The 26,915-nt window shown below is 44.3% G+C and overlaps 1 protein-coding gene across 1 annotated transcript in view; it reads left to right on the top strand.

Moving 5' to 3' along the window:
- CFAP300 (cilia and flagella associated protein 300) overlaps positions 1-26,915 on the top strand; it is a 105,872-nt gene that overhangs the window by 9,014 nt on the left and 69,943 nt on the right. The window contains exons 2-3 of the mRNA XM_073617858.1: positions 17,151-17,232; positions 22,207-22,279. Of these exons, the coding sequence (XP_073473959.1) occupies positions 17,151-17,232; positions 22,207-22,279 (155 nt within the window). The remainder of the gene's footprint in view (positions 1-17,150; positions 17,233-22,206; positions 22,280-26,915) is intronic.

A 26,915-nucleotide genomic window follows, 5' to 3' on the forward strand; every position in this document is an offset into this window, starting at 1 on the left:
TAATAGAGTCTACAATGTAAATATATAATATTAGCAGCCCTCAAAAATTCCACTCGCCCGCTCGCATTTTGCGAGTGGATTTTGAGGGCTGGCGAGAAGGGCTGCTTGGGAGCGGGGGCGAGCACCGCTGATCAAAGAGGGGAAGAGAGGGGAGCCGCCAACTGGATGATCAGAGTGCGGGGGAACATAACAGCTTTCATTTCAATAGCTGTGTGTTCCCCCGACGTGCTCCGTAACATACAGCCCCTCCTCTTTTTCCAGGACATTGATAGACAGATCACCCATCCAATCCTAGGATGGGTGACGTGTGTCAAAGTTCCCTGGACAAGGGGAGGGGCTGCATCAGCTAGCGACAGATTTCCCGCCACACTATTGCAGTCCCACTATAAGTCGCTGATCACCATTACTAGTGTAGTGTCATAGCTGCGTAAATTCCAGTTTACAGTATCTCACAAAAGTGGGTACACCCCTCACATTTTTGTAAATATTTTATTATATCTTTTCATGTGACAACACTGAAGAAATGACACTTTGCTACAATGTAAAGTAGTGAGTGTACAGCTTGTATAACAGTGTAAATTTGCTGTCCCCTCAAAATAACTCAACACACAGCCATTAGCGTCTAAACCGCTGGCAACAAAGTGAGTACATCCCTAAGTGAAAATGTCCAAATTGGGCCCAATTAGCCATTTTCCCTCTCTGGTGTCATGTGACTTGTTAGTGTTACAAGGTCTCAGGTGTGTGAATGGGGAGCAGGTGTATTAAATTTGTTGTTATCACTCTAACTCTCTCATACTGGTCACTGGAAGTTCAACATGGCACCTCATGGAAACGAACTCCCTGAGGATCTGAAAAAAAGATTTGGTTTCTCTACATAAAGAGGCCTAGGCTATAAGAAGATTTCCAAGACCCTGAAACTGAGCTGCAGCATGGTGGCCAAGACCATACAGCGGTTTAACAGGACAGGTTCCACTCAGAACAGGCCCCGCCATGTTCGACCAAAGAAGTTGAGTGCACGTGCTCAGCGTCATATCCAGAGGTTGTGTTTGGGAAATAGACATATGAGTGCTGCCAGCATTGCTGCAGAGGTTGAAGGGGTGGGGGGTCAGCCTGTCAGTGCTCAGACCATACGCTGCACACTGCATAAAATTGGTCTGCATGTCTGTCGTCCCAGAAGGAAGCCTCTTCTAAAGATGATGCACAAGAAAGCTCGCAAACCGTCTGCTTGTCATAGTCTGGGGCTGCATGAGTGCTGGCGGCACTGGAGAGCTACAGTTCATTGAGGGAACCATGAATGCCAACATGTACTGTGACATTCTGAAGCAGAGCATGATCCCCTCCCTTCGGAGACTGGGCTGCAGGGCAGTATTCCAACATGATAACGACCTCAAACACACCTCCAAGACGACCACTGCCTTGCTAAAGAAGCTGAGGGTAAAGGTGATGGATTGGCCAAGCATGTCTCCAGAACTAAACCCCATTGAGCATCTGTGGGGCATCCACAAATGGAAGGTGGAGAAGTGCAATCCACCTGCTCTGTGATGTCGTCATGGATGAGTGGAACAGGACTTCAGTGGAACCTGTGAAGCTCTGGTGAACTCCATGCCCAAGAGGGTTAAGGAAAGCAGTGCTGGAAAATAATGGTGGCCACACAAAATATTGACACTGGACCCAATTTGGACATTTTCACTTAGGGGTGTACTCACTTTTGTTGCCAGCGGTTTAGACATTTAGTGCCGGTTCACACTGCTGCGCTGTGAATTTGTTCCGTTTTTTTGTCCTGTGTGAGGTGTGATTTTACCACGAATTTAACACGATTTTACCGCGAATTTCAGGAGTTGGTCATAGCTGTGATTGATGTTCTAGCCAATGGAATTATAATGGAAAAAAAAAGGTGTTAGCTTCCTGTGTATTTCCTGGTTTTTGTGGAGAGTAGTGTGGTGGAATTCGCACATATCTGAACCAACAATGCGATTCCAGAACGATTTACATTGATGTCTATGGAGGCTAAATTCGCAACGCAACGCTGTAAACTCGCACAAGACCCTTTTTTTTATCGCATCGCATTCGTAGGGGAATTGCAACGCATGTATGTGAACGACGGTCATAGAAAACAATGACTTTATGGATGACATGCGAATTTAGAATGTTTTTGACGCATCACATTCGTTATGAACTCGCATCAGTGTGAACCGGCACTAATGGCTGTGTGTTGAGTTATTTTGAGGGGAGAGCAAATTTACACTGTTAGGCCTCTTTCACATGGACGATCCGTATGTCCGTTTTTCATCCTTCCGTTTTCGGATGAAAAACGGACATACATTCATCCCTATGGAGCGTCGGATGTCAGCGGTGACATGTCCGCTGACATCCGACCCCGCTCCGATCCGAAAAGTGTAACGGAGGAAAAACCTACTTTTCCATCCGTTTTCGGATCGGATCGGGTGACGACGGACACTACGGTCCGTCGTCATCCGATCCCCCCATAGGGGAGAGCGGCGCTGTGACAGGTCCGTCGCTGCACAGTGTGCAGCGATGCACCTGTCATCTTCCTGCTCAGCGGGGATCGGCGGAGCGATCCCCGCTGAGCCAGCGGATGTTCACGGGGCGGATCATCACTGATCCGCCCCGTGAGAAAGAGGCCTTATACAAGCTGTACACTCATTACTTTACATTGTAGCAAAGTGTCATTTCTTCAGTGTTGTCACATGACAAGATAGAATAAAATATTTACAAAAATGTGATGTGCTGATTTTCTGCTCAATTGAAAAAATGTAAAAATTAAATAGTATTAATATATGAATAAATAAATGTATATAAATGTAAATAAATACACAACTAAAAATCATCATAAAAAACTAAAATAAATTAAAGTGGTTGTTAACCCACTATATGATGATCATGCCATCCTCTCTGTTATATAATGCTATGTGCCCCTGTGCTGTATAAAAAAAAAATGCAGATTCTACCATATATCAGAGCGTCTCCTGACACTCACATGACTCCTCGGCTCTCTCCTCTGGGGAGGAGGGGAGGAGAGAAGAGAGAGATCCAGGAGTCACGTGAGCGCCGGGAGCCACTCTGATATATGGTATATTCAGCGTCTTTTTTATACAGCACAGACACAGGGACACATATCGTTATATAACAGAGGGGATGGCATGCTTATATTATAGATTTGATTGCACCAGGAGGGGAGGATCGTGAAGTGGACGGAGCTGACGGGCAGGGAGGAGACAGGAGAGCAGAGAGCAGAGATGCGGCTGACAAAGGCACGTAAACTGACCACGGTGTCAGGGCTCAGCAGCCATGATATACCGTGGTCAGTTTACAGGGGGGAGGTTATAGCCAGGCAGGATCAGCCAGGTATTTTAGCTGATACGGGGGATAAGTTACACAGCATAAGCACTGTGCATGCTTTAAGGGAACAGGATCCATTTTTTTTAATTAGGGTAACAAACACTTTAATAATACATAATATAATAATGAACCCCTAACCTTTAAATTGATTATTATTATTATTAATACATAAACACACAAAGGTAAACAAAAAAAAATTACTATTAATAATATTAAATAATAATAATAGTAATTTATTTAATTTGTGTTAGGGTGTTTAGTTATTTATTATTATTTTATTTTTTTTTTATTTTTTTAAGGGTTAGAGGTTAAGGTTAGGGATTATTTATTATTACTTAGTACTTATTTATTGAATTAATTTATTTATGTATTTTATTTTACATTTATTTATTAATTTATTATTATTAGTAGTAGTAGTAGTAGTAGTAGTGGTGGTAGTAAAAAGTAGTAAAAATAACCCCAACTCCTAATCCTAACCTAACCTTAACTCTAACCCCTTACCCTAACGGAAATTTTTTTTATAATAAATGAAGAAGAATAATAATAAAAAAAGAAATAAAAGCTAATGGAAAAGCTAAAAAAAACTCCAGCAACAAATGATTCAACAGATGATAGCTTTCTCTATTGGCTAATAACAAAACGCCAAAGCTCAAAAACACCATATAAAAACACGCAAGTCGCGCACAAAAATGCGCCAAAATTGCGCAAAAGAGCGCCGGAGAAACGCACAAAGATGCTATGCTTAGGTGTGAATGCAGCCTTATGGAGTTGAGTTTAGGAGCTTTGACAAAATAAAAGCCAAAAGCGCCTGAACATAAGTTTAGGAGCTGTAGTGTACATGAAGCCTCCAAAGAAAAGCACCTGGTGTACCAAATCAGTGGTTGAAAGTAGGCTGAATTGAAGGCACATACAGAGTTCTGAAGAAGTTTCAAGGTTTCTTTTTAAAACTTTTCACAGTCCAAAAAACAAACAGGGACAGCTGCTCAATACTGAACTTAAAATTTACTAAACAAATTTCTTTGCGTTCTAAGTTCTAGGCCATAACACTACTTTATGAGATGGCTCCTATATTTCACAACAGGAAATTAGGCCACGAATAGCGATTTTAAAGAGTGCTGAAATTGTGCCACTGCAAAGGTAGTCAGACTATTTATTGCCTGTTATTCTCGTCTGCCTATTTTTAGTCTGGGGGCACTGAGAACCAGCATAAGACAAACTTTCTGTCAGCTGGCAGGCTGCTGGCTTTGGCTCTCAAGTGCGCTGCTTCCAATTCAGATGCCTCCTCTCACATATGGCTGCTGAGTCTACAGTTAAAGACAATTGTCCAAACGATGTGGATATTTCAGTGGAAGAGCCTACTGAGAACCTGACACAAGCAATTTCAGAGGCAGTAGAAACAAGTCCTAGTTCACCAGTTTAAGGCTTCATGTACACTGCTACTCCTAAACGTGAGTTTAGGAGCTTTTGGTGTTTTTTTTGCCAAAGCCCCTGAACTCAACTCCATAAAAGCCTGTGTGTCTATGTTCAACTAGGCTTTTATCAAAGATTAGTAGCAGCAGAGTTTAGGGGCAGCTCTGCATTCAGGAGAGGAATGTTTTGGCAAAATAAATGCAAACGCGGCAAAAACGCAGTACCCCTATTTTTTTGCCTCGTTTTTCTGCTGCCAGGAGAGATAAATTTGGGGGTAGCCACTGTACATGTAAACTTGGACTACTATGTAGAGCAGCCTTTCTAATCCTCTCTACCTCGGAGGAACATTTGATATTCTTCTTAGGTCTCGGGGAACCCCTGTACAGTGGCGTCGCTAGGGGGGTGCGGACTGCATCTAGGTGACACCTGCCAGAGTGCGGGCACCAGGGGTGGACTGAGCCGGGCCGTTGTGATGCCCCGTGAAATGCGGCACTGCTTCGGCTGCAGACATGTAGAGCCAGCGGAAGCGGTGGAGAAACAATCAGTCTAAACAAAACTGTTACACACTGCAGCCAATCACTGATGGAATAGGGAGGAGAGCTGGCCAGAGCAGACAGAGAGGAGATCTATCACCGCAGGAGTTCTGCCTCCTGGATCGGCTCCTATGTTCGACACTAGACTGGTCCAATGCTGAGAAATAGGACGAGTGTGATGTCTATCATAGGAGCGATCCAGGAGGCAGGACTTTGTTTCACAGCGACCAGTGTAGCATAAAGACACCAGCGTCTCAGCTCCAAGCGGCGATAGATCACATCTCTGTCTGTTCTGGCTAGCTCTCCTCCCCATTCATTGTGATTGGATGCAGTGTGTCATCCTCCCCACAGTTGTGTTTAATAAATGATTGCTTCTCCTGTTGTTCTTGCCATACACAGCGAGGAAGGCCGTACATAGGGGTGCAGTGCCGAAGGGGGTACACCTTTCCCCTGCTTATGCGGCAACACTGATTCAAGTCCCAATAAAAGGCCTTCCCCTATGGGATAAGTGCAGTATTTACATATTCAGATATTCTATTGGCTTCTATACCTAAAGGGATTGAGCATTCATCCATCTAAATAGTGGTCCTGTACCCATGGGCTAATTCTAGGTACTATCGATACTGTATTGAATACATTTACAGCAGAAATTTGTTATTACTTCCCGCTGTGTGTGATCCATATTTTAATATTTTATATCATTTCCACACAACCGCTACATATCAGTGATACTCTTAGACTATGCATGTATCTATACATATATATGGATATGCATGTATCTATACATACTAGGGTTGTCCCGATACCACTTTTTTAGGACAGAGTACAAGTACCGATACTTTTTTTCAAGTACTCGCCGATACCGATTACGATACTTTTTTTTAATGTCACGTGACAGTTTTTTTTTTTTGCTATTTTTTCTATTTTTTTTTTGGGGGGGGGGGTGAACAATGTATGTGTGTGTGTGTGTGTGTGTGTGTGTGTGTGTGTGTGTGTGTGTTTTTTTTGTTTTTTTTTACAATTTTTATTTTTTACAATAATATTTTTTTATTCTTTTTTTTTTTTTTTTTTTTTTTTTTAAATCAGCCCTGTTGGGGGGCTTTGGTGAGATATCAGGGGTCTTAACAGACCTCTGATATCTCCCCCTTGAGACAGAGAAAGAGACAGAGGATAGAGATTCCCCAGTCCCTTTTTTCTGCAGCCTCAGCTGCACTGAGAATGAATGGAGAGAAGACAGCGGCTCCTCTCCATTCATAAACTGACACATCGTAATCACAGGAGATTACAATGTTTCAGTTATGTGAATGGACAGAGTCAGCTGACTCTATCCATACACGAAGGAAGGAGGGGGAGGACGGAGGAACTGAGGGGGAGAACGGAGGGGACAGATAAGGAGAGAGGAATGAAGGGGGAGTACGGAGGGGGACAGATAAGAGGAGAGGAATGCAGGGGACAGCGGAGAGGCACAGAGGAACGGAGGGGGCACGGAGGAGGATGCAGTGACAGTCAGCTGTGAGCGATCACCGCTGTATGTCACTAAGCAGCTGAAAGCCGGCGGGGGGAGAATCTTGTAACTCCCCCACGCGCTGATCACAGCTGTCCTCTAGGTATCGGGGGAAGCATCGGGAGCATTTGCCCGAGTACAAGTACTTGGGCAAATGCTCGGTATCGGTGCCGATACCGATACTAGTATCGGTATCGGGACAACCCTAATACATACATATGGAAATTTAAATTTTCGTTTGTCTCGGTTGTCTGTTCATTCTGTGAAGTTCCCCCATACCCTAAGCCACAAGTTTACCAGCACCTACTCAATGTTTGTCCTGAGGAAGCTAATATCTTAGTGAAATGCGTAGATGAGCAAGTTTTTGGAGGCATTACTAAAATTTTTCCTCTATTTTGATACATTATGACATCAATCTTTGTACCTTAGATCCAGCCCTCAGCAACTGCATCTTTGGTTACTGGCAACTATGTCCATACAGGGTGTTGTTTATATGTTGGTTATTTGTTTTTTGTAATTTTAATGATGCTGTAATAAAATGTATACTTTTTTTATTAATTCTCCCTCTCATTGTGTGCCCACAAAGTCCACCAATTTTTTGACTTGGTCAGTCCTTATATATATTTTGGATGCTGGCATGGTGAAGGTCCTCCCTACCTCCTTTTGTGAGTACATTACAGTTTTTCTCTTTAAATGCTTAAGGACTACCCCACGTACAGATAGGGCGGCCCCTAAGCACAAAATCAAGTACCTGTTCCTTTTGCTTATTCTTCAGCTCTGGGGCGCACACACATACGCTGCCGGAACCCAGCTGTGATCGGACACAGCAGGAGCCAATTAGCAGGTTTGGCGGACCTGATGTCCGCCAGAAACCCGGCAATCTGCCTATGTAAACAAGGCATATCGCCGTTCTAGTAAGGAAGACAGATCTTGTGTTTCCGCTAAGCAGGAACACAGATCTCTGTCTTCCTACAGTTAAACCATCCCCCACACAGTAAGAAAGCACTCCCAGGGAACACATTTAACCCTTTGATCGCCCCTGATGTCAACCCCTTCCCTGCCAGTGTCATTAGTACAGTAACAGTGCATATTTTTTTTAGCACTGATCACTGTATTGGTGTCACTGGTCCCCAAAAAGCGTCCGATTTGTCTGGTACAATGTGGCAGTCCCACTAAAAATCGTTGATCGCCGCCATAACTAGTAAAAAAAAAAATAAGTCCATAAAAATATCCCATAGTTTTGTAGACGCGATAACTTTTGCACAAACCAATCTATATACGCTTATTGGGATTTTTTTTTTACAAAAAATATGTAGCAGAAGACCTATTGGCCTAAACTGATGAAATTTGATTTTTTTAAAAAAAATTTATTGGATGTTTTATAGCAAAAAGTGAAAAATATTTAAAGACCACAGAGGTGATCAAATACCACCAAAAGAAAGCTCTATTTGTGGGGAAAAAAAAGGACATACTTTTTTTTTTTTTTTTTTTTTTGGGTATAATGTCGCACGACCGCGCAATTTTCAGTTAAAGCAACGCAGTGCCATATCTCAAAAAATGGCCTGGTCAGGAAGGGGGGATGAACATTCCGGAGCTGAAGTGGTTAATATAAATGCTTTGTTTTAGGCTCTTTTTGAACTGGGTTCTTTGTTTATTTTTCACAGCTTGAGGGTCCATTCACACTATGAATTGCACAGGAACACGTTGCGTTCCTCTGCGATTCACATGTGATCTGAGTGCTGTGCGATTTTAGCCCATTCATTTCAAATGGGCTGAAATCACTCTGCACCACACCAAAAGTAGTACATGCACTACTTTTTGGAATTGCACTACAACTGGATGGCATGGTACTTCTGTTCCAATGCAAACCGGATGGGGCAAACACAACCTGCATTTGAGGTGACCTGAACTTTGCATTTACACTTGCTGCCGATCGCAAGCGTAGTGCGTTTGGAATGCAGTGCAGGAAACATGCAGGGAACGCAGGTTTCCCCGCACCATGTACTGATGTGAACAAGCCCTGAGAGTGTTTCCTGCTCCGCTATCCTGGGCTGCATCACAGATTTAGGGTCTTTAACACTAGAATGCGGAAAAAAAGGGAAAGCCACGTTCCCATGCGGCTTCCTGCGCCGCATTACAGTTGCACTGCCCTTGCGATCTGCTGCAGATTTTAATGCAAAGTTAACCCCAAACGCAGGTTGCAAAAACTATTGGGGGGGGGGGGGAATTGTTGACACTGTTTTACCGCATCAGGTGACACGCCGCTGTCCCTGGAAAAAGCAATTCATTGGGAGGGTCAGTAGGGAAAATGCCCCTTACATTAATGGCCAGTAATGCCCTCTTACAGTTGTGGTCAGAATGCCACCCTTGCAGACAGCTAAAAAGATTATTGGTGTCCTAGTGGCATTGACCCTGAAACTATGCAGGTACCCTCAAATAGAAGGTCAATCAGCCACAGCTCTAGGAACCACTGAAGGAACCCTAGAGTTTCATGGAACCCTTGCTGAGAATGGCTGCCATATAGAGTAAATTTTGAATGACATCAATGTGACAAGTACATATTCCTGTAACATAAGTCAGCAATAAGACACCTTTCACACTGGGGCGGTTTTCAGGCGCTTTCGTTCTGGAAGTAGCCTCTGCTAAGCGCCTGAAAACCGTGTCTCATTCATTCCAGTGTGACTTTTCACACTAGGGCGGTGGGACGGGACAAAAAGTCCTTCAAGCAGCATCTTTGGGGCGGGTTGGAAGCGTTGCATACATCGCTCCCAAAACACCCCTGCCTATTGGAATGAATGGGCAGTGCTTTCAAAACGCTTTGAAAGCGTCGCAAAATTGGAGTTTTTAACCCCTTTTTTGGGGTTAAAGGGGTTGTAAAGATTCGTGTTTTTTCACCTTAATGCATAGAAAAAACACCTGTCAGTGACCGGCCCCCAGCCCCCCCCCCCCCCCATTTTACTTGCCTGAACCCTCAAACTTGACGCGCCATCTCTCTGCTAGGGGGTTCCTGGCTGTTGATTGGATAGATTTATAGCAGCGCAGCCATTGGCTCCCGCTGCTGTCAATCAAATCCAATGGCGCGGCCGCCGGGGATGGGACCGAGCCCTACATTCGGCGTCTATGGACGCCGAATGCTGGACTTGGGAGCGCGCCTGCAAGGTAACCCCCTGGGAGAGCACTTTTCCCAGGGGGTTATCTGATGTGGAGAGGCGCCGAGAGAGCCGCCGGGGGACCCCAGAAGACGAGGTTCGGGGCCACTCTGTGCAAAACGAGCTGCACAGTGGAGGTAAGTATGATATGTTTGTTATTTAAAAAAAAAAAAATTACCTTTAGTGTCACTGAAAAGCACCCCGCTAGCAGCCGAAAAGCGCCACTTAAACGGCGCTGAAGCGCCGCTAAAACGAGTAGCGCTTTAGTGCGGCCGCGGCCCCAGTGTGAAAGGGGTCTTAGTGGGTTCATCCGATGATTACTCCAGTGTGCTTCACACCGGCTTCTAAGGTGCGTGTTGATGTAATATTTGCTGCACAAGCATTGGAGACTTAACACTGACCTGTCTGTTCTCTACTGGCTCCTTCACTGCACAACTTCAATCAGCCTGTTATGTGCTTGTTAATAGCAAGTAAATAACATTACCCCAACTGCATACACAGTGCAAATGTCATCTACTTAAAACCTGCAGTCAATAAACTAGAAAGATGCTTGAAGAGACTCTTCTCTGTCTTTACAATATCTTTATTGACTTTCCTCGTGTACAGGGCTACAACCTCCTTCATTATATATGGCTGACCAGGCCTGAGGTTGAGTAGAAGCTTCACACGGATCTCAGTTTTGCAGAGATTAACTTGTAGTGTAAGGAGAGATGCTGGGGATATCGGCTACTTTGTAAATGTAATATTGCTTTATAATTCCGAGTTTAACGTCCTGAGCATCTGGCAGGCGCTGGTTTTCCCACGAAGACTGTAATGTAGTCTTTAATATTCATAATCGATTTTATCAATGCCGCAAAATTTTAGCTAAACAGGATACCATTATTTAAAAGTGAAGTATGGGTTTTTGTTTTTAAAACAAACTTATACGATGCTGCATCTGTTCCCTGCCATCTTTAAAGGTGAGAACTGAGCAATCAAACACCACTGATCTCTCAGTTCTCCCCCTTCGCTCACCGTTGTCTGCTCTGACCTCCCCGCTCACTGGAGCACTGGACTGTGGAGGAAAGTGGGCGCAGCTGGCTCAGGCTCTCAGCGGCTCACTGAGAGACTGAGCCAGATGCCGGTCCAGGCTCCTGGGTGGATCTCACAATCTTTCCCCAGACTGGCTCTGTGATGACAGCTGGCTTCATCCTGCTGTCTGCTGAAAACGGGTCACAGGAGTGCAGAAGGAACTGCACTCCTGTGATCCACAGGAGAAGTACAGCCAAATAAGCTTTGGCTGTACTTCTCCTCTAATACAGGTTTTCCCTTATACCCCTTTCACACTGAGGCAGTTTTCAGGCATTTTAGCGCTAGAAATAGCGCTTGAAAACTGCCTCCCATTCTCTGAAATGGGTGTTTTCACACCCGGGCAGTGCGCTTGCGGGACGTTTAAAAGAGCCCTGCTAGGGGCCAAAAAGCGTCACAAAAGCGCTGCTTAAACAGCAATAAAGCGCTGATAACACGAGCAGCTCTTTACCACGGGCCGCGGCCCCAGTATGAAAGGGATCTTACTTCAGATTTTCTGTTCGTGAGCTATGCACATTCTGTAGACTTATTGCATGAACTTCCTGTGAATGAGTATGCACTCCAGTGGCAGCTGTACATACATACTGCAGGGGTCAGCAACCTTTTTCCACTTAAGGGCCGGATTCAATGTATGTGAATGCATGGAGGGCCGCATTCACCTGCTAATAAATGAAGATAATAATAATCCTAACATAGTAATAATAACCGTACAGATATACCTCACTTTAAGGTGCTTCACTAATACAAAGCCAGTTCACCCCAAGGGAGCACGTGGCTGGGGATTCAGATTTTACTGCCCCTTCCCCATCCTGGCACCCAAGGGTGACTGATGCCAGCCTTGCCAGCCAGCATGGTCTGAGGATGGGTTTCCTGCCCCTAGGGGAGATGGGGTCCCCGTCCACAGGGAAGATGGGGTTCCTGCCCTTAGGGGAGATGGGGTCCCTGTCCCAAGGGGAGATGGGGTTCTGTCCCCAGGGGTGATGGGTCCCTGTGCCCAAGTGAGAAGGGGTCTCTGTCCCCAGAGGTGATAGGGTCCCTGTCCCCAGGGGAGAAGTCCCTCCCTATTGCAGTATCCTCTGTACCCCCATAGCAGTGTCCTCTGCCCCCTCCCCCATAGCAGTTTCCTGTGCCCCCCAAAGCAGTGCCCCTCCACTGTAGTGTCCTCTGCCCCCCTGCACCTCCCCAACTCACACACACTGTGTAGGTAGAACTCTCCTACCTTACACAGGTGTACAGCAGAGCAGAGATCGGCCAGTATCACAGTGCTGGATGGGGGCAGGAACTGCTGAAGTTAACTTTTCACATTAACAGGCTGGTGATTGGTTGCTAGGATCATCCGGCAACCAATCACCTGCTGTTTAATGTGAAAGGTTAACTCCCGCAGTTCCCGCCCCCATCCAGCCCTGTGATACTGGCCGCTGTCCAGTGAAGAAGAGAGCGGTGAAAATGTCCGCAGGCCGGGTGCACATGAATTCATCACGGGCACTGACGGGCTGGACATTTAGTGGTGGCGGGCTGGGTGGGGCCCGTGGGTCGTAGGTTGCCAACCCCTGACATACTGTATGGTGACTATGGTGGCATGTGCCTAATGCAATTTGTGTTGGGATGGCACGGAGCCCAAATTCTGTGCAGGAAACGGTGAAAATGCCACATCTGACTTGAGAAAATATTGTAACAGTCAGGCTTCCTCTGGATCAGGGGTCTCAAACTGGCAGCCCTCCAGCTATTGCGGAACTACAAGTCCCATCATGCCTCTGCCTGACGGAGTCATGCTTGTAACTGTCAGCCCTGCCTTGCCTCATGGGACTTGTAGTTTCGCAACAGCTGGAGGGCCGCCGGTTTGAGACCCCTACTCTAAATTGTACATTGCAATGCATCACCATGCCTTCAGGCAGCCCATGCGCATTGTGGTCTATCTTGGCCACTACTGTTCAGTGCACTGGGATGCTAATCACAATGAATAGGAAGTTCTGTGAGTCCAGGAGTAAAGCTGGCCATACACTAGTAGAATCTACAGTAGTTTGCAGTTTTCCATTTTACAAGCGGAACTAACCCCAAACAGTTACATTCCTGGCACGTGTAACTGTCACATTGGTTGTGCTCTCAACCGAACTGTCAAACCATCAAATGGCTGGTGTCATAATCGATCACATGTGCAGCATCATAAAAGAAGATTAACCACTTCAGCCCCGGAAGGATTTGCCCCCTTAATGACCAGGCCATTTTTTGCGATACGGCACTGCGTCGCTTTAACTGACAATTGCGCGGTCATGCCACATTGTACACAAACAAAATGTATGTCCTTTTTTTCCCACAAATAGAGCTTTCTTTTGGTGGTATTTGATCACCTCTGCGTTTTTTATTTTTTGCGCTATAAACAAAAAAAGACTGACAATTTAAAAATAATAACAATATTTTTTACTTTTTGCTTTAATAAATATCCAAAAAAAAAAAAATGTATTCATCAGTTTAGGCCAGGGGTCTTCAAACAATGCCTCATGGGATGTGTAGTTCTGCAACAGCTGGAGGGCCGTAGTTTGAGGATCCCTGGTTTAGGCCAATATGTATTCGTCTACATATTTCTGGTAAAAAAAATCACAATAAGCGTATATTGATTGATTTGTGCAAAAGTTATAGCGTCTACAAAATAGGTGATATATTTATGGCATTTTTATTATTCTTTTTTTTAACTAGTAATGGCGGTGACCAGCGATTTTTAGCAGAACTGCGACATTGCGGCGGACAGATCAGACACTTTTGACACTTTTTTTGGAACCAGTAACATTAGTACAGTGTTCAGAGCTAAAAATAACCACTGATCACTGTATAAATGTCACTGGCAAGGAAGGGGTTAACACTAGGGGGCGATCAAGGGGTTAAGTATTCCCTAGGGAGGTGTTTCTGACTGTGGGGGGAGTGTACTAACAGGGAGTACAGAGAGAGATTGCTATTCCTGATCACTAGGAACAGACGATCACTCTGTACTCCACTGTCAGAACGGGGATCTGTTTGTTTACATTGACAGATCCCCATTCTGGCTCTCTGTGGACCGATCACGGGTGGCCGGCGGACATCGCGGCCGTGTGCCTGCTATAGCTGCTAAAGGGACCGATGTACAGTTATGGCGATTAGCGCAGCGGAGCCAACCTGCTAAGTATGACTGCGGCGGGTGGTCAGCAAGCGGTCAAACAGAGGCCAAAATAGCAGCATTCTTGGCTGAAAAGGAAAGGAGGGTTTAGTTTCGCTTTAAGAACATTAGTTTGATTTTGTAATTATTATTGGGGTCAAACCGACGTTTGTTTTCAACCTCAGTGTTAAGAAAATTCAAAATGTTCTTAACCTCCTCAGATCCGCGATATAGCTGAATGACGGCAACAGTGCGGATCTGCTTTGCCGGTACGACGACTATTGACGTCGTCCCGTGCACGAGCAACCTGCGCCCCCTGCAGGGTGCGTGCGGCGCGCTCTGTGATCAACGAGTCTACGAGACTCGCCTGATCACAGATCGGAGTAAGGGGTCGGTCCCGACCCCTTACCACGTGATCAGCTGTCAGCCAATGACAGCTGATCATGTGATGTAAACAGAGCCGGTAATCAGCTATTTTTTCTCCTCGCGCTGACAGCATGAGGAGGAAAAAAAATCCAATCACCGGTGGCCGTGAGAGGGACATCAGTCCCGATCATGTCGATTGTCAGTGCCCACCTGTGCCCCCTGGCAGTGACACCTAATAATAGGCAGCAGTGCCCACCAGCGTCGCCCATCAGTATGACCGCGCAATTGTCATTCAAAGTGCATCAGCGCTGAAAGCTGAAAATTGGTCTGGGCAGGAGGGGCGTTTAAGTGCCCAGTAAGCAAGTGGTTAAAGCGGAACTTTACCCATAACAACAAATAAAAAATAATGTTCTTTAGTAAGGAACATACATTCCACATGAATAATTAAGCTACCAAAATTAGTGTGTGCTGTAAATTGCCTCCAGCATTGCTCCGGTTTCTTCTTGCTAGAGGCTGCAATTTTGCTGGAGCTCAGAGCCCCTGAACAGCAGTAAATCATAAAGTGGAACTAAACACATTGATTTAACGGTTTTAAAAAACAGTTACATTCCTGGAATGCCGGGAACGTAACTGTCACATTTTCTTGTGTCCTCAACCAAACTGTCAAACCATCAAATGGCTGGTGTCATAACTGATCACATGTGTAGCACCATGGCAGTTGCAGATCAAACAGAAGCAGCTTCCTTGGCTGTAAAGGATAGGAGGGTTTAATTCCACTTTAAGGCTGTCAGCAGATTGGCATCTACAAACTCGGCAATGCCTAAAAATGGAGAGCAACTGAGCATGTGCAGAGCCGGGTGAGACAGTGTATTACTGGATTTTAAACAATATAGACACTTATTATTAATGTTTTACATAGCTATACCTGCAAAAGGGGTCAGCCTGAAGTGATCGAGCAGGACTTAATTTTCTGACTAAAGTTCCACTTTAACTGAACAAATCTCTTAACATGTGCTTTTTGTTCGGGAAAGTCCATTTATTCCAAAATTGAATGTTAAAAGCAAACAAAATTTTGAAGTACTTTCAGATGACTTTCATCAAGTGATCTAATGTACTGGGAATTTCTGTATGAATTTTCATACGAAAATCTACAAGTGTACAGTAACCTTAAGGTTCCCAAAAATCTAAATACCTATATTTAAATAAATATTGTGGTTATATATTCCTTAACCACTTCCCTACCCGCCCATTGTCATATGACATCCACACATGTGATCTCCCATCCTGGGTGGGCGTCATATGATGTCCTCGGCTTCCCGGCGGTACAGGCGGGCGCCACCACGTCACCAAGGAGCCGATGCGTGTGCCCGGTGGCCGCGATGTCTGCCCGGCACTCGCGATCAGTCATTACAGAGCAGGACTGTGGATATGTGTGTGTAAACACACAGATCCACGTCCTGTCAGGGGAGAGGAGACAGATCGTGTGTTCCTAGTATATAGGAACACCGATCGGTCTCCTCCCCAAGTCAGTCCCCTCCCCCTACAGTTAGACCCCTTTCACACCGAGGGCGTTTTGCAGGCGCTATAGCGTTAAAAATAGCGCCTGCAATCCGCCCTCAAACAGCTGCAGCACTGTCTCCAGTGTGAAAGCCCGAGGGCTTTGACACCAGAGCGCTGAGCTGCCAGGACGTCAGGAAAAGTCCTGCCAGCAGCTCCTTTGGAGCTCTTTGTTTACCGCTCCCCCACCGCTGCTCCCCATTGAAATCAATGGGGCAGCGCTGGGATACCGCCGGCAAAACGCTGCTATTGTGGCGCATAGCGGGCGGTTTTAACCCTTTCTCCACCGCTAGCGGGGCGCTTTTACCCGAAATTCACCGCTAATCCGACGGTAAAACGCCGCTAAAAATAGCGGCGTTTTACCGCCGACGCTATGGGCGGCTCAGTGTGAAAGGGCTCTTAGAATCACTCCCTAGGTAACACATTTAATCCCTTGATCGCCCCCTAGTGTTAACACCTTCCCTGCCAATGACATTTATACAGTAATCAGTGCATTTTTATAGCACTGATCGCTGTATAAATGTGAATGGTCCCAAAATAGTGTCAAGTGTCCGATATGTCCAGCGCAATGTCACAGTCATGATAAAAATCACAGACCGCCGCCATTACTAGTAAAAAAAATAATAATAATAAAAATGCCATAAATCTATCCCCCATTTTGTAGACGCTATAACTTTTGCGCAAACCAATCAATATACGCTTATTGTGATTTTTTTTTTTTTTTTTATACCAAAAATATGTAGAAGAATACATATCATATTTTTTTTTAATTGGGATATTTATTAAAGCAAAAAGTAAAAAATATTGTGTTTTTTTCAAACTTGTCACTCTTCTTTTGTTTATAGCGCAAAAAAATAAAACCGCAGAAGTGAGCAAATACCACCAAAAGAAAGCTCTATTTGTGGGGAAAAATTGTGGGTACAGTGTTGCAGGACTGCGCAATTGTAATTCAAAATGTTATAGCGCTGAAAACTGAAACTTGGCCTGGGCAGGGATGGTGAAAATGCCCTGTATTGAAGTGGTTAAATACACAGCAACATTTTCATACTAATTGTTCTGTTTTTTTTTTTCTTCAGGTCAATGAATGGTAGACTAACAGCACAAGTCTTTTTCTATGACCAGTATTTTCAGCCCTATCAAAAAGATGACTTTGTCCTGGTGAGTTGTCCATAGCATTGACCATCTGTGTACCAACATCACAATCTTTCTTGTGTCCCAAGTATCACCAGTATTGTTTCATGTGTACCACCTATCTTTACTCCAGCACTGTTTTGTCTGTAAAGGAGAACATGGCTAACAGCTCATTAAATTATATATATTTAAAAAAAAAATAAAATCAAGTGGGAATTTGCAGTGGTCTCAGTGCTGATCAGCAAAGTCAGAATCTAGTTGGCTGCATTTACTAATAAATGTTGAAACGATATAACAGGGATAAGCAACCCTGGGCATGCATGCCATGGTGGGTAGGCAATGTAATTTTCAGTGACACCCAGAAAATTGTTATATGGCATGTGCGCTCACTCAGACTGGCCTATGGGAGGACCCTAGGATCCTGTGGTGGACAAAGTGCCCTTGCCATTGGCTGTAATTGAAAGGTCATTATGCTGTCAATTACAAGGCCTGACCTGCGCCCGTGGCCAACCACCTTCATGACATTTCAGAGAAGCCCACTTGATGTCACTGATATTCAGGTTCCAGACCTCCTTCCAGTACCTGCATAGGCTCGTCTGTGGCTGCAGATGTTGTTACGTGAAGAAGCCCGGATACCTACCCTCTTCCTCCTCCTTGTGTAAGCGCTTGCTGCAGCAGGTATGAATCAGCCTGTCCGTACAGGCCCGAAGAAAACCCTTTATCACCCAATAGGATTGATTTACTAGAACTGGAGAGTGCAAAGTCTGGTACAGCTTTGCATAAAAACCAATCAGCTTCCAGGTTTTTTGTCAAAGCTTAACTGCTTGCCGCCCGCCCGCCGTCAGTTGACGGAGGGGCAGTTGCGACTCTCGTTTTGGGGCGACGTTGTGTTGCTAGGACACGGCGCTACCCCGATCTCTGTAAAGAGCCGCAGCTCTTTAACCATGTGATCGGCTGTGTCCAATCACAGCCGGTCACATGTAAACACGGAAATGCTGGTAATCCGCTCTCATCGCCTCACACTGACAGAGTGTGTGGCGAGGAAAGTCGATCAGCGGCATCTCCTTGCAGGGGACATCAAGACATATAATCAGGGCACTGATCATCAGTGCCCTGATTACAATAAAGAGCCACCAGTGCCAGCAATCAGTGCCCACCAGTGCCAACAATCAGTGCCCACAAGTGCCACCAATCAGTGCCTATTAGTGATGCCAGTCAGTGATGGCTGTCGGTGCTGCCCATCAATGCCCATCATTGCTGTCCATCAATTCCCATCTGTGCCGCCTATCTGTGCCTCCTATCTGTGCCTCCTATCTGTGCCTCCTATCTGTGCCTCCTATCTGTGCCCATAAGTGCGGCATATTAGTGCCTCCTCATCAGTGCCACCTAATCAGTGCCAATAAGTGCCGTCTCATCAGCGCATCATCAGTGAAGGAGAAAAATTACTTATTTACAAAATTTACTGACAGAAACTAAGAAAAACCTTTTTTTTTTAAATTTTCGGTCCTTTTTTTTATTTTTATTTTGTAAAAAATAAAAAACCCAGCAGTGATTAAATACCACCAAAAGAAAGCTCTATTTGCGTGAAGAAAATTATAAAAATTTCACATGGTTACGGTGTAGCTTGACCGCGCAATTGTCATTCAAAGTGTGACAGCGCTGGAAGCTGAAAGATGGCCTGGGCAGGAAGGGGGTGAAAGTGCCCTGTAGGCAAGTGGTTAATTGAAAAGCTAAAGTTAGAAGCTGATTGGCTGCCATGCACAGCTGCACCATATTTTGCACCCTCCAGTTTTAGTAAATCAACCCCAATGTGGTTTTCCATTGCAGGCTTGTATCTTAATTGGATGCAAACGTTCAAGGACCTGTGTCAACAGGCTTTTGTTTGCTTCAAGCAGCTTTTGCATCCCCATACAAGCCTATAGAAATGCAAAACTCACTTAAATCAGGTCAAGTGCAAATTGTCAATAAGTTCTGAGTGATCTCAGAAGCGAGGGAAACTGATGCCAGTGACAGAAATCCAAAGTCCATCCACACGGGCCCTAAAACAGACACATTATTTTGGAGAAACTTTGATAAACACGACCAGAGCTTTTTTGCATAGCTACCAATTGTTTTGTGTTTCGTAAGCGGTGCGTTCGTTCCTCTGAATGACGTTCTAAGTGTAAAGGACAGACAAGGTGAGATGACTGTACAGCAGACATTAATCCTAAAGTCTGCGGATGTCATTAGTGGCAGGAGACTGTGGAACTGGCTTTAAATGACTTTATCAGATGCCCGCCCGGACCACTTGGTGTCCAGCAGACATAACGTATGTTAATGACATTTCCATCTTAATAGTGTGCCATTTGTTTAGAACTATTTAATACGTTGTCATTTGTGTAGAAGTGAGCTCGCAATGGCAAGTCATTTCCAAAAGGTAGTCAAAAAACATAAAGTAACTTTTTTCATATTCTGTTTACTTGGAAGTTTAAAGAAAACCTGTGCTTGTAAAAATGGGCATCCTGTTGTGTGGACCTGCTCTCCTGCAAATGCTAGTTGTCTAGCTGACATCCTCATTACTGGCTTAAAGGGTAACTCCATTTTTGTGGGAAAAAATTATTTAATAAAAAAATAATAATATAGCGTATACAATTGCAACACCAGTCATATTGTAATTGAATGTTATTAGAAATGACCTTTCCTTTTCAATCTGAAGCTCTGTCATTTTCTGTAAAATGCAATGCAATATGGCTACCTGGAGGTGTTCTGTACACAGAAATGTCATTTCCTTTTTGTATGATTGGCTCACTGATTTTCCCAGAAGTCTGCACTGAGATACAAGTCAAATTTCAGGCATCCCCTGCAACAAAAATTTAATTTTTGGTGAGATATGCTCAAAGGACAATCACATCTATAGAGTTGCAGATCCAGCAGCTTTCCTCATTAGAGCCCTGCAGGTGCAGCAGCTGATTGATAATTATAAAACCACTCCCATACGGATTCACTCAGCACATGGACACGGACAAACGGCTATTTCTTCACAATAACAAAAGGGAGGAATCTGCAACAAAGTTTAGTAAAATCTTTGTAATGTACATAGATCACCCAGAGGGGAACGTTTTTTCTCAACAAAAGTGGCGTTACTCTTTAAGTCACTGACCTGGAAGAAGTATGCAGATTGGAAAGTCTGACTTTCTCTGGCTGCATGCATTTTCTTGGTCTGTGGCTCAAATATTATTTTGGCCAGTAACGGCCAGGCAGCTAACATTTTCAAAAAGGAGGTTGTAAGAAATTAATATATCTATTGAATGCAAATGGGGTATTTAGCCAAAATATTTTTGCTTAATTTTTCACAGAGTAGGAAAGGATTAGAAGCTTATCTGGTTTTATTCCTCTCTGAGTTCCTGCTGGGGTGATTTACCCGTCTCTTTGGCAATGGTCAATGGAAAGAAAGTGATGGGAAATTCAAAGTTTTAATCCGCTCCCCAAATGTAGAAAAAAGTTCCCAAATCACTTCTCAAGCTGGGGGAGGTTGGGTCCACTTCTGGGTTGAATAATGCCTGGCGTCTTTCAGCCCACTTCTTGTGAGCCCAAGCTGTAAATGGCACAACCTCTGCGTTATTACCCACACTGGGCACGGTAGAGAGCTGTATAGACTGGTACTCACACATTATAGCACATTATAGCACTGTTCGATGCAGCAGAGGAGAACACAAGCCACCATCACTGGAGAGGATGAAGAGGGACCCTCCCGCCATCACTGGAGTGGGTGAAGAGGGACCCTACCGCCATCACTGGAGTGGGTGAAGAGGGACCCTCCCGCCATCACTGGAGTGGGTGAAGAGGGACCCTCCCGCCATCACTGGAGTGGGTGAAGAGGGACCCTCCCGCCATTACTGGAGTGGGTGAAGAGGGACCCTCCCGCCATTACTGGAGTGGGTGAAGAGGGACCCTACCGCTATCACTGGAGTGGGTGAAGAGGGACCCTACTGCCATCACTGGAGAGGGTGAAGAGGGACCCTACTGCCATCACTGGAGAGGGTGAAGAGGGACCCTACCGCCATCACTGGAGAGGATGAAGAGGGACCCTACCGCCATCACTGGAGAGGGTGAAGAGGGACCCTACCGCCATCACTGGAGAGGGTGAAGAAGGACCCTACCGCCATCACTGGAGAGGGTGAAGAGGGACCCTACCGCCATCACTGGAGAGGGTGAAGAGGGACCCTACCGCCATCACTGGAGAGGGTGAAGAGGGACCCTACCGCCATCACTGGAGAGGGTGAAGAGGGACCCTACTGCCATCACTGGAGAGGATGAAGAGGGACCCCACCACCATTAATGGTGAGAATGAAGAGGGACCCACCACTGTCATTGTAGTTGATAAAGAGGGACCTCACCTCCATCACTTGAGAAGATGAAAAGGAACTCTAGATCATCAATCCAGAAATGAATGATTGTATTGTGAAATATAATTTTCAACTGGAGTGTGGGGAATTACTAGCTTTAAAACGACCCTGTTACCAATATAGAATTACAAGCAAAGGTGCCCGAAAAGAAGACTATTAATGATCACCTACCCTGCTGCCTGCACGGCTGAGCACTACCAGGAGTGTTGGTCATGTGTGTCCCCTACAGAGCTCACTAGCCTCCTGTAGCGGTGTGGAGGGCAGCTGTGTGTGTTGCCAGGAAGTATTGGTTAATCCAGCACACTTCAGGGTAAGGCTCCTCAGCAACGGATTTGCAGCACAGGCAGCAAGAGAGGTAAGTATTTACATTCTGCATTTTAAGTACCACCTTTCTTTCCAATGCTTTATTAGAGGCAGGGTCTCTTTTAATATGATAATACAAAGAGCAGTGAAAAAAGAAACCAACTTTTAGCAGTCAGACTACTGTAGGCTGACTTATGTTTGGTTGCTAAAGTTTAATCTATCCATTGCATAATACAAAATTGCATTTCTGTTTGTTCTGCCTTATAGTTTGGCATGACATGGCACAGCATTAAAAAATAATCTTTATTTTCAGGCATTTTTCCAGGATCCAAATGTGGTTTCCCATTTAAGAGTTCTTTCCAGCTCAGGACAGTGGACTACATTGGGTAATCTTGCTGTTTTTCTTCCGTTTTAAATTTCTTGCTGATGTACAATTATAGGATGAGGGTTTGGGGATTCCAGGTCAATAAAATTGTTCCTTTTTTTTAATGACAGATTAGTCGTTTACAGCTACAGTAATCCCTGAGACATTTATAGAGCGGGTGGAGCAGATAAAAATAGAAAATGCAAAACGGCTACTTGTAAAAACAAATGACGCTTATTACGGGAGAAAAGTCTTTTATTATATGTTTTGTTTTAGAATTCCAGCAAAAAAACAAGAGGTTCAGTCAAATGTAATGTTAAAAGCTCTGTCTTTTTTTTTTTTTAATTTAGATCAGCGTTTCTTAACCAGGGTTTCTGCAAAGCAGAGGTGCTGCAGGAGGAAAATGTTGATTATGCTATTCAAAATAAAAAAATAAAATTCTGAATCGTATTATTTCATTGTGGCCCACGACAAGTTAGCAAATCACTTAAGTGGCCCTCGCTTTTCAAAAGGTTGAGCACCCCTGCTTCAAAGGTTTCTTGAGCAATCGCCAATTTTTGCATCTTTGATAAGTTCCCACTGACACCATTGATCTTTTTAGCTATCTGTAAGGTGGAAAGTATTCCTAATGCAGACCACAAGTTTAAAGAGCATTATTCCCACTGACCATCACACTAATGTATCATGCGTTGTAGATGTAGTAATTTTTAGCAGGGTTTCCCTGAGACCGGAAAGTTATTTCAAGGGTTCCTCTGTGTTGAAAAGGTTGAGAAAGTCTGATTTAGAGAATTTGTAGATTTTTGTCTGTTACTGACAGCTAGTGAAACTTATCTCTGGGGGTCATTTATAATGTACAGCAGATATCGCTATTCCCTCCTCGCTATGAACTGCTGTGCTTCACACACTACAGCCCATCACAGTCATGAAAATCAGACTATGGTGTGTACCCAGTGAAGCCTTGTGGAGTCCTCTCTGCTCATTGGATTAGAGAAGTGGTGGTCCCAATGGCTTTTTATTTATTTATTTCTGAACACTTATTTGTTTTTAATGTGCTTCACCAGCTTCGGGACTCTGAAGCTGGTAGAGCGCTGAGCACATTTGTAAACCACATTGCTGTACATTTTCTTTTTCTCTATTAGAGTGGTACAGGCTTACCACTGCTTTTTAAATGAGAGCCATAGACAGTGTTGCAGACACGTGTTACTTTTGTAGGTTTTTGGTAACATAGCAGATATTTGTGAAAATATGCTCTGTTTCAGTACTGAATTAACCCCCATCTAATGACCTAAAAGCATAAAACTGCTTTCACCTATTTTTTTAAAATTTAGCATGTAGGTGTTGCCACAAATCAAATTCTGGAAACCATCAAGTAACATGACAGGATAAAATTCACCAGAAAACCTATATAATATCCTGTTTGGAATTCTTCAATGGAAGCCTAGTGGAATTAGAAGCTACAGTGCATCCAGAAAGTATTCACAGCACTCCACATTTTGTTATGTTACAGCCTTATTCCAAAATGGATTAAATTCATTATTTTCCTCAAAATTCTACAAACAATACCCCATAATGACAACGTGAAAGAAGGTTGTTTGAAATCCTTTGAAAATGTATTAAAAATAAAAACCAAAAGAATCCCATGTACATAAGTATTCACAGCTTTTGCCATGACACTCAAAATTGAGCTTAGGTGCATCCTGTTTCCACTGATCATCCTTGAGATGTTTCTACAACTTGATTGGAGTCTACCTGTGGTAAATTCAGTTGATTGGACAAGATTTTGAAAGGCGCACACCTGTCTATATAAGGTCCCACAGTTAACAATGCATTTCAGATCACAAACCAAGCCATGAAGTCCAAGGAATTGTCTGTAGACCTCCGAAACAGGATTGTATCGAGGCACAGATCTGGGGAAGGGTACAGAAAAATTTCTGCAGCACTGAAGGTCCCAGTGAGCAAAGTGGTTTCCATCATCCGTAAATGGAAGAAGACTCTTCCTAGAGTGGGCTGCCCAGCCAAACTGAGCGATCGGGCAAGAAGGGCCTTAGTCAGGGAGGTGACCAAGAACCTGATGGTCACTCTAACAGAGCTCCAGCATTTCTCTGTGGAGAGGTGAACCTTCCAGAAGAACAACCATCTCTGCAGCACTCCACCAATCAGGCCTGTATGGTAGAGTGGCCAGACGGAAGCCACTCCTCAGTAAAATGCACATGACAGCACGCCTGGAGTTTACTAAAAGGCACCTGAAGGACTCTCAGACCATGAGAAACAAAATTCTCTGGTCTGATGAAACAAAGATTGAACTCTTTGGCCTGAATGGCAGTGTCATGTCTGGAGGAAACCAGGCACCGCTCATCACCTGGCCAATACCATCCCTACAGTGAAGCATGGTGGTGGCAGCATCATGCTGTGGGGATGTTTTTCAGTGGCAGGAACTGGAAGACTAGTTAGGATCAAGGGGAAGATGAATGCAACAATGTACAGAGAGATCCTTGATGAAAACCTGCTCCAGAGGGCTCTGGACCTCAGGCTGGGGCAAAAGTTCATCTTCCAACAGGACAACAACCCTAAGCACACAGCTAAAAAATGAGTGGCTACTGGACAACTCTGTGAATGTCTTTGAGTGGCCCAGCCAGAGCCCAGACTTGAACCTGATTGAACTGCAAAGAAGAATGTGAGAAACTGCCCAAAAATAGGTGTGCCAAGCTTGTAGCATCATACTCAAAAAGGCTGTAATTGGTGCCAAAGGTGCTTCAACAAAGTATTGAGCAAAGGCTGTGAAATACTTATGTACATGTGTTTTTTTTCCTTTTTTTTTATTTTTAATAAATTTGCAAAGATTTTAAACAAACTTCTTTCACGTTGTCATTATGGGGTACTGTTTGTAGAATTTTGAGGAAAGTAATGAATTTAAACCATTTTGGAATAAAGCTGTAACATAACACAATATGGAAAAAGTGAAGCGCTGTGAATACTTTCTGGATGCACTGCATAGTAGAGAGAAAGTGAGGGGTACACAGGTGCTTTCTTTGCTCTGTTGTCTTTATTTTGGAATTTATTTAGCCTCTTGTCGTGTGTCAATTGATGACTCTGAATGCCTGTATACATTGACATATGCACTCACTTTGGGATGGAAAAGCAGCTTTGTCAGATTTGTTGCCTGTTAGCTTCTCTGCTAACAAGATCAGAGAAGTTGGCTGCACACACCACTACTGTGAAGATGCTTAAATCCTTTATTCCATGTATCATCAAGTGAAGACAGAAAAAAAAACAGACTATGCTGTGGCTGTTAACGCGTTTCACACATATGCTAGTGCTTATTCTAATAAACCCTAACATATGTGTGAAACGCATTAACAGCCACAACATACTCTGTGTTTTTTGTGCTGTTTTCACTTGGTGATATGTGGAATAAAGGATTTAAGCATCTTCACAGTAGTGCAGCCAACATCTCTTATCTTGCTATGTAACGGGGGCGAGCACCCACCACGGAGATCATGTGGGTGGTGGTCTCGCCTGGAGCGGCGTAATCTCTTTTCTGGCTTTTGTTCCTGTCAGAATTGCAATTCCTTTCATATAAGTCGATGGGAAGGCCAAAGCAGCTTGAGGCAGGTTGATGCAAATGCAGGCAAGTGGAGGTCATATACAGCTGTGAAGGTACCCAGAGGCATTCCAAACTGATCAAAATCAACCGGAATGCACCTGAAAGCATGCTGCATTTGCCCATCTACACAAGCTCTTAAAAGAGTGAAATGTAGTTTGGTAACTGTTACTTAAAGTGTAAGTTCACCTTTTCACAAAAAATGAAAAAGTTAACTAGCGGCGTAACCCTCTCCAACCCCCAGTCCCCGCTGCACTTACCTCTGTGGATGATTAGCTGTCACTGCCCATGCAGCTGCTTGAGCTGTCTAAGTATTTGAAAGCCTCACTGTTCTCCCCCTTCTTTCCTTAGAGCTTTTGGGATAGATCAAAGTGATTCTAATTGGTAAAAGCAGTCATGTGCCAGCACGTGACCAATCAAAATTGCTCTAATTCATCCCTTGAGCCCTAAGGAAAGAAGCGGAAGAAGAGCAAGGCTTTCAAATCCCTAGAACACTGCACCCGCTGCATGAGCAGTGACGGCTATTAATTCATGGAGGTAAGTGCGGCGGGCACCTGGGGGGTGGGAAAGGTGTTCAACTTTTCATTTTTGTGAAAAGGTGAATTTGCACTTTAACCAAGGTCAGATAGCATTGAACTGTTGTGAGATGCCATGATCTCGGCAAGGTCTTGGATGGGGGGAAAAAGGGCTGTCAATTCTAATGAAAACTGATTGGCTGACAGACTTTTACCTAGAGTACAGTACTGCATTCCCAAGGTTTTATGGTCCTGTTGATAAGGAAAGATCTGGGAAAGGGAAGAGCACACTGCAATATCCCTGAGCAAAATAAATAAGAATAAAGGAATATAAATTGCATATACTAATTTAACTGAATTTTTAGTGGCCTAAAAAGTGCTTAAAGTGGAGGGCCACCCTAAAATAAAAAATAGCATGAAAAATTGTAAATAAATTAAAAAAAAAAAAAAAAAAAAAATTTTAAACTTACCTGAACCCTTGTTGCTAGGCAGTCTTCCTAATCTGCCTCTACCTATTCCGCGGCATGTCCTGCTCCTCGGTG

This window comes from Aquarana catesbeiana, linkage group LG02, assembly GCF_042186555.1.
Source record: "Aquarana catesbeiana isolate 2022-GZ linkage group LG02, ASM4218655v1, whole genome shotgun sequence".
Taxonomy (NCBI): Eukaryota; Metazoa; Chordata; class Amphibia; order Anura; family Ranidae; genus Aquarana; species Aquarana catesbeiana.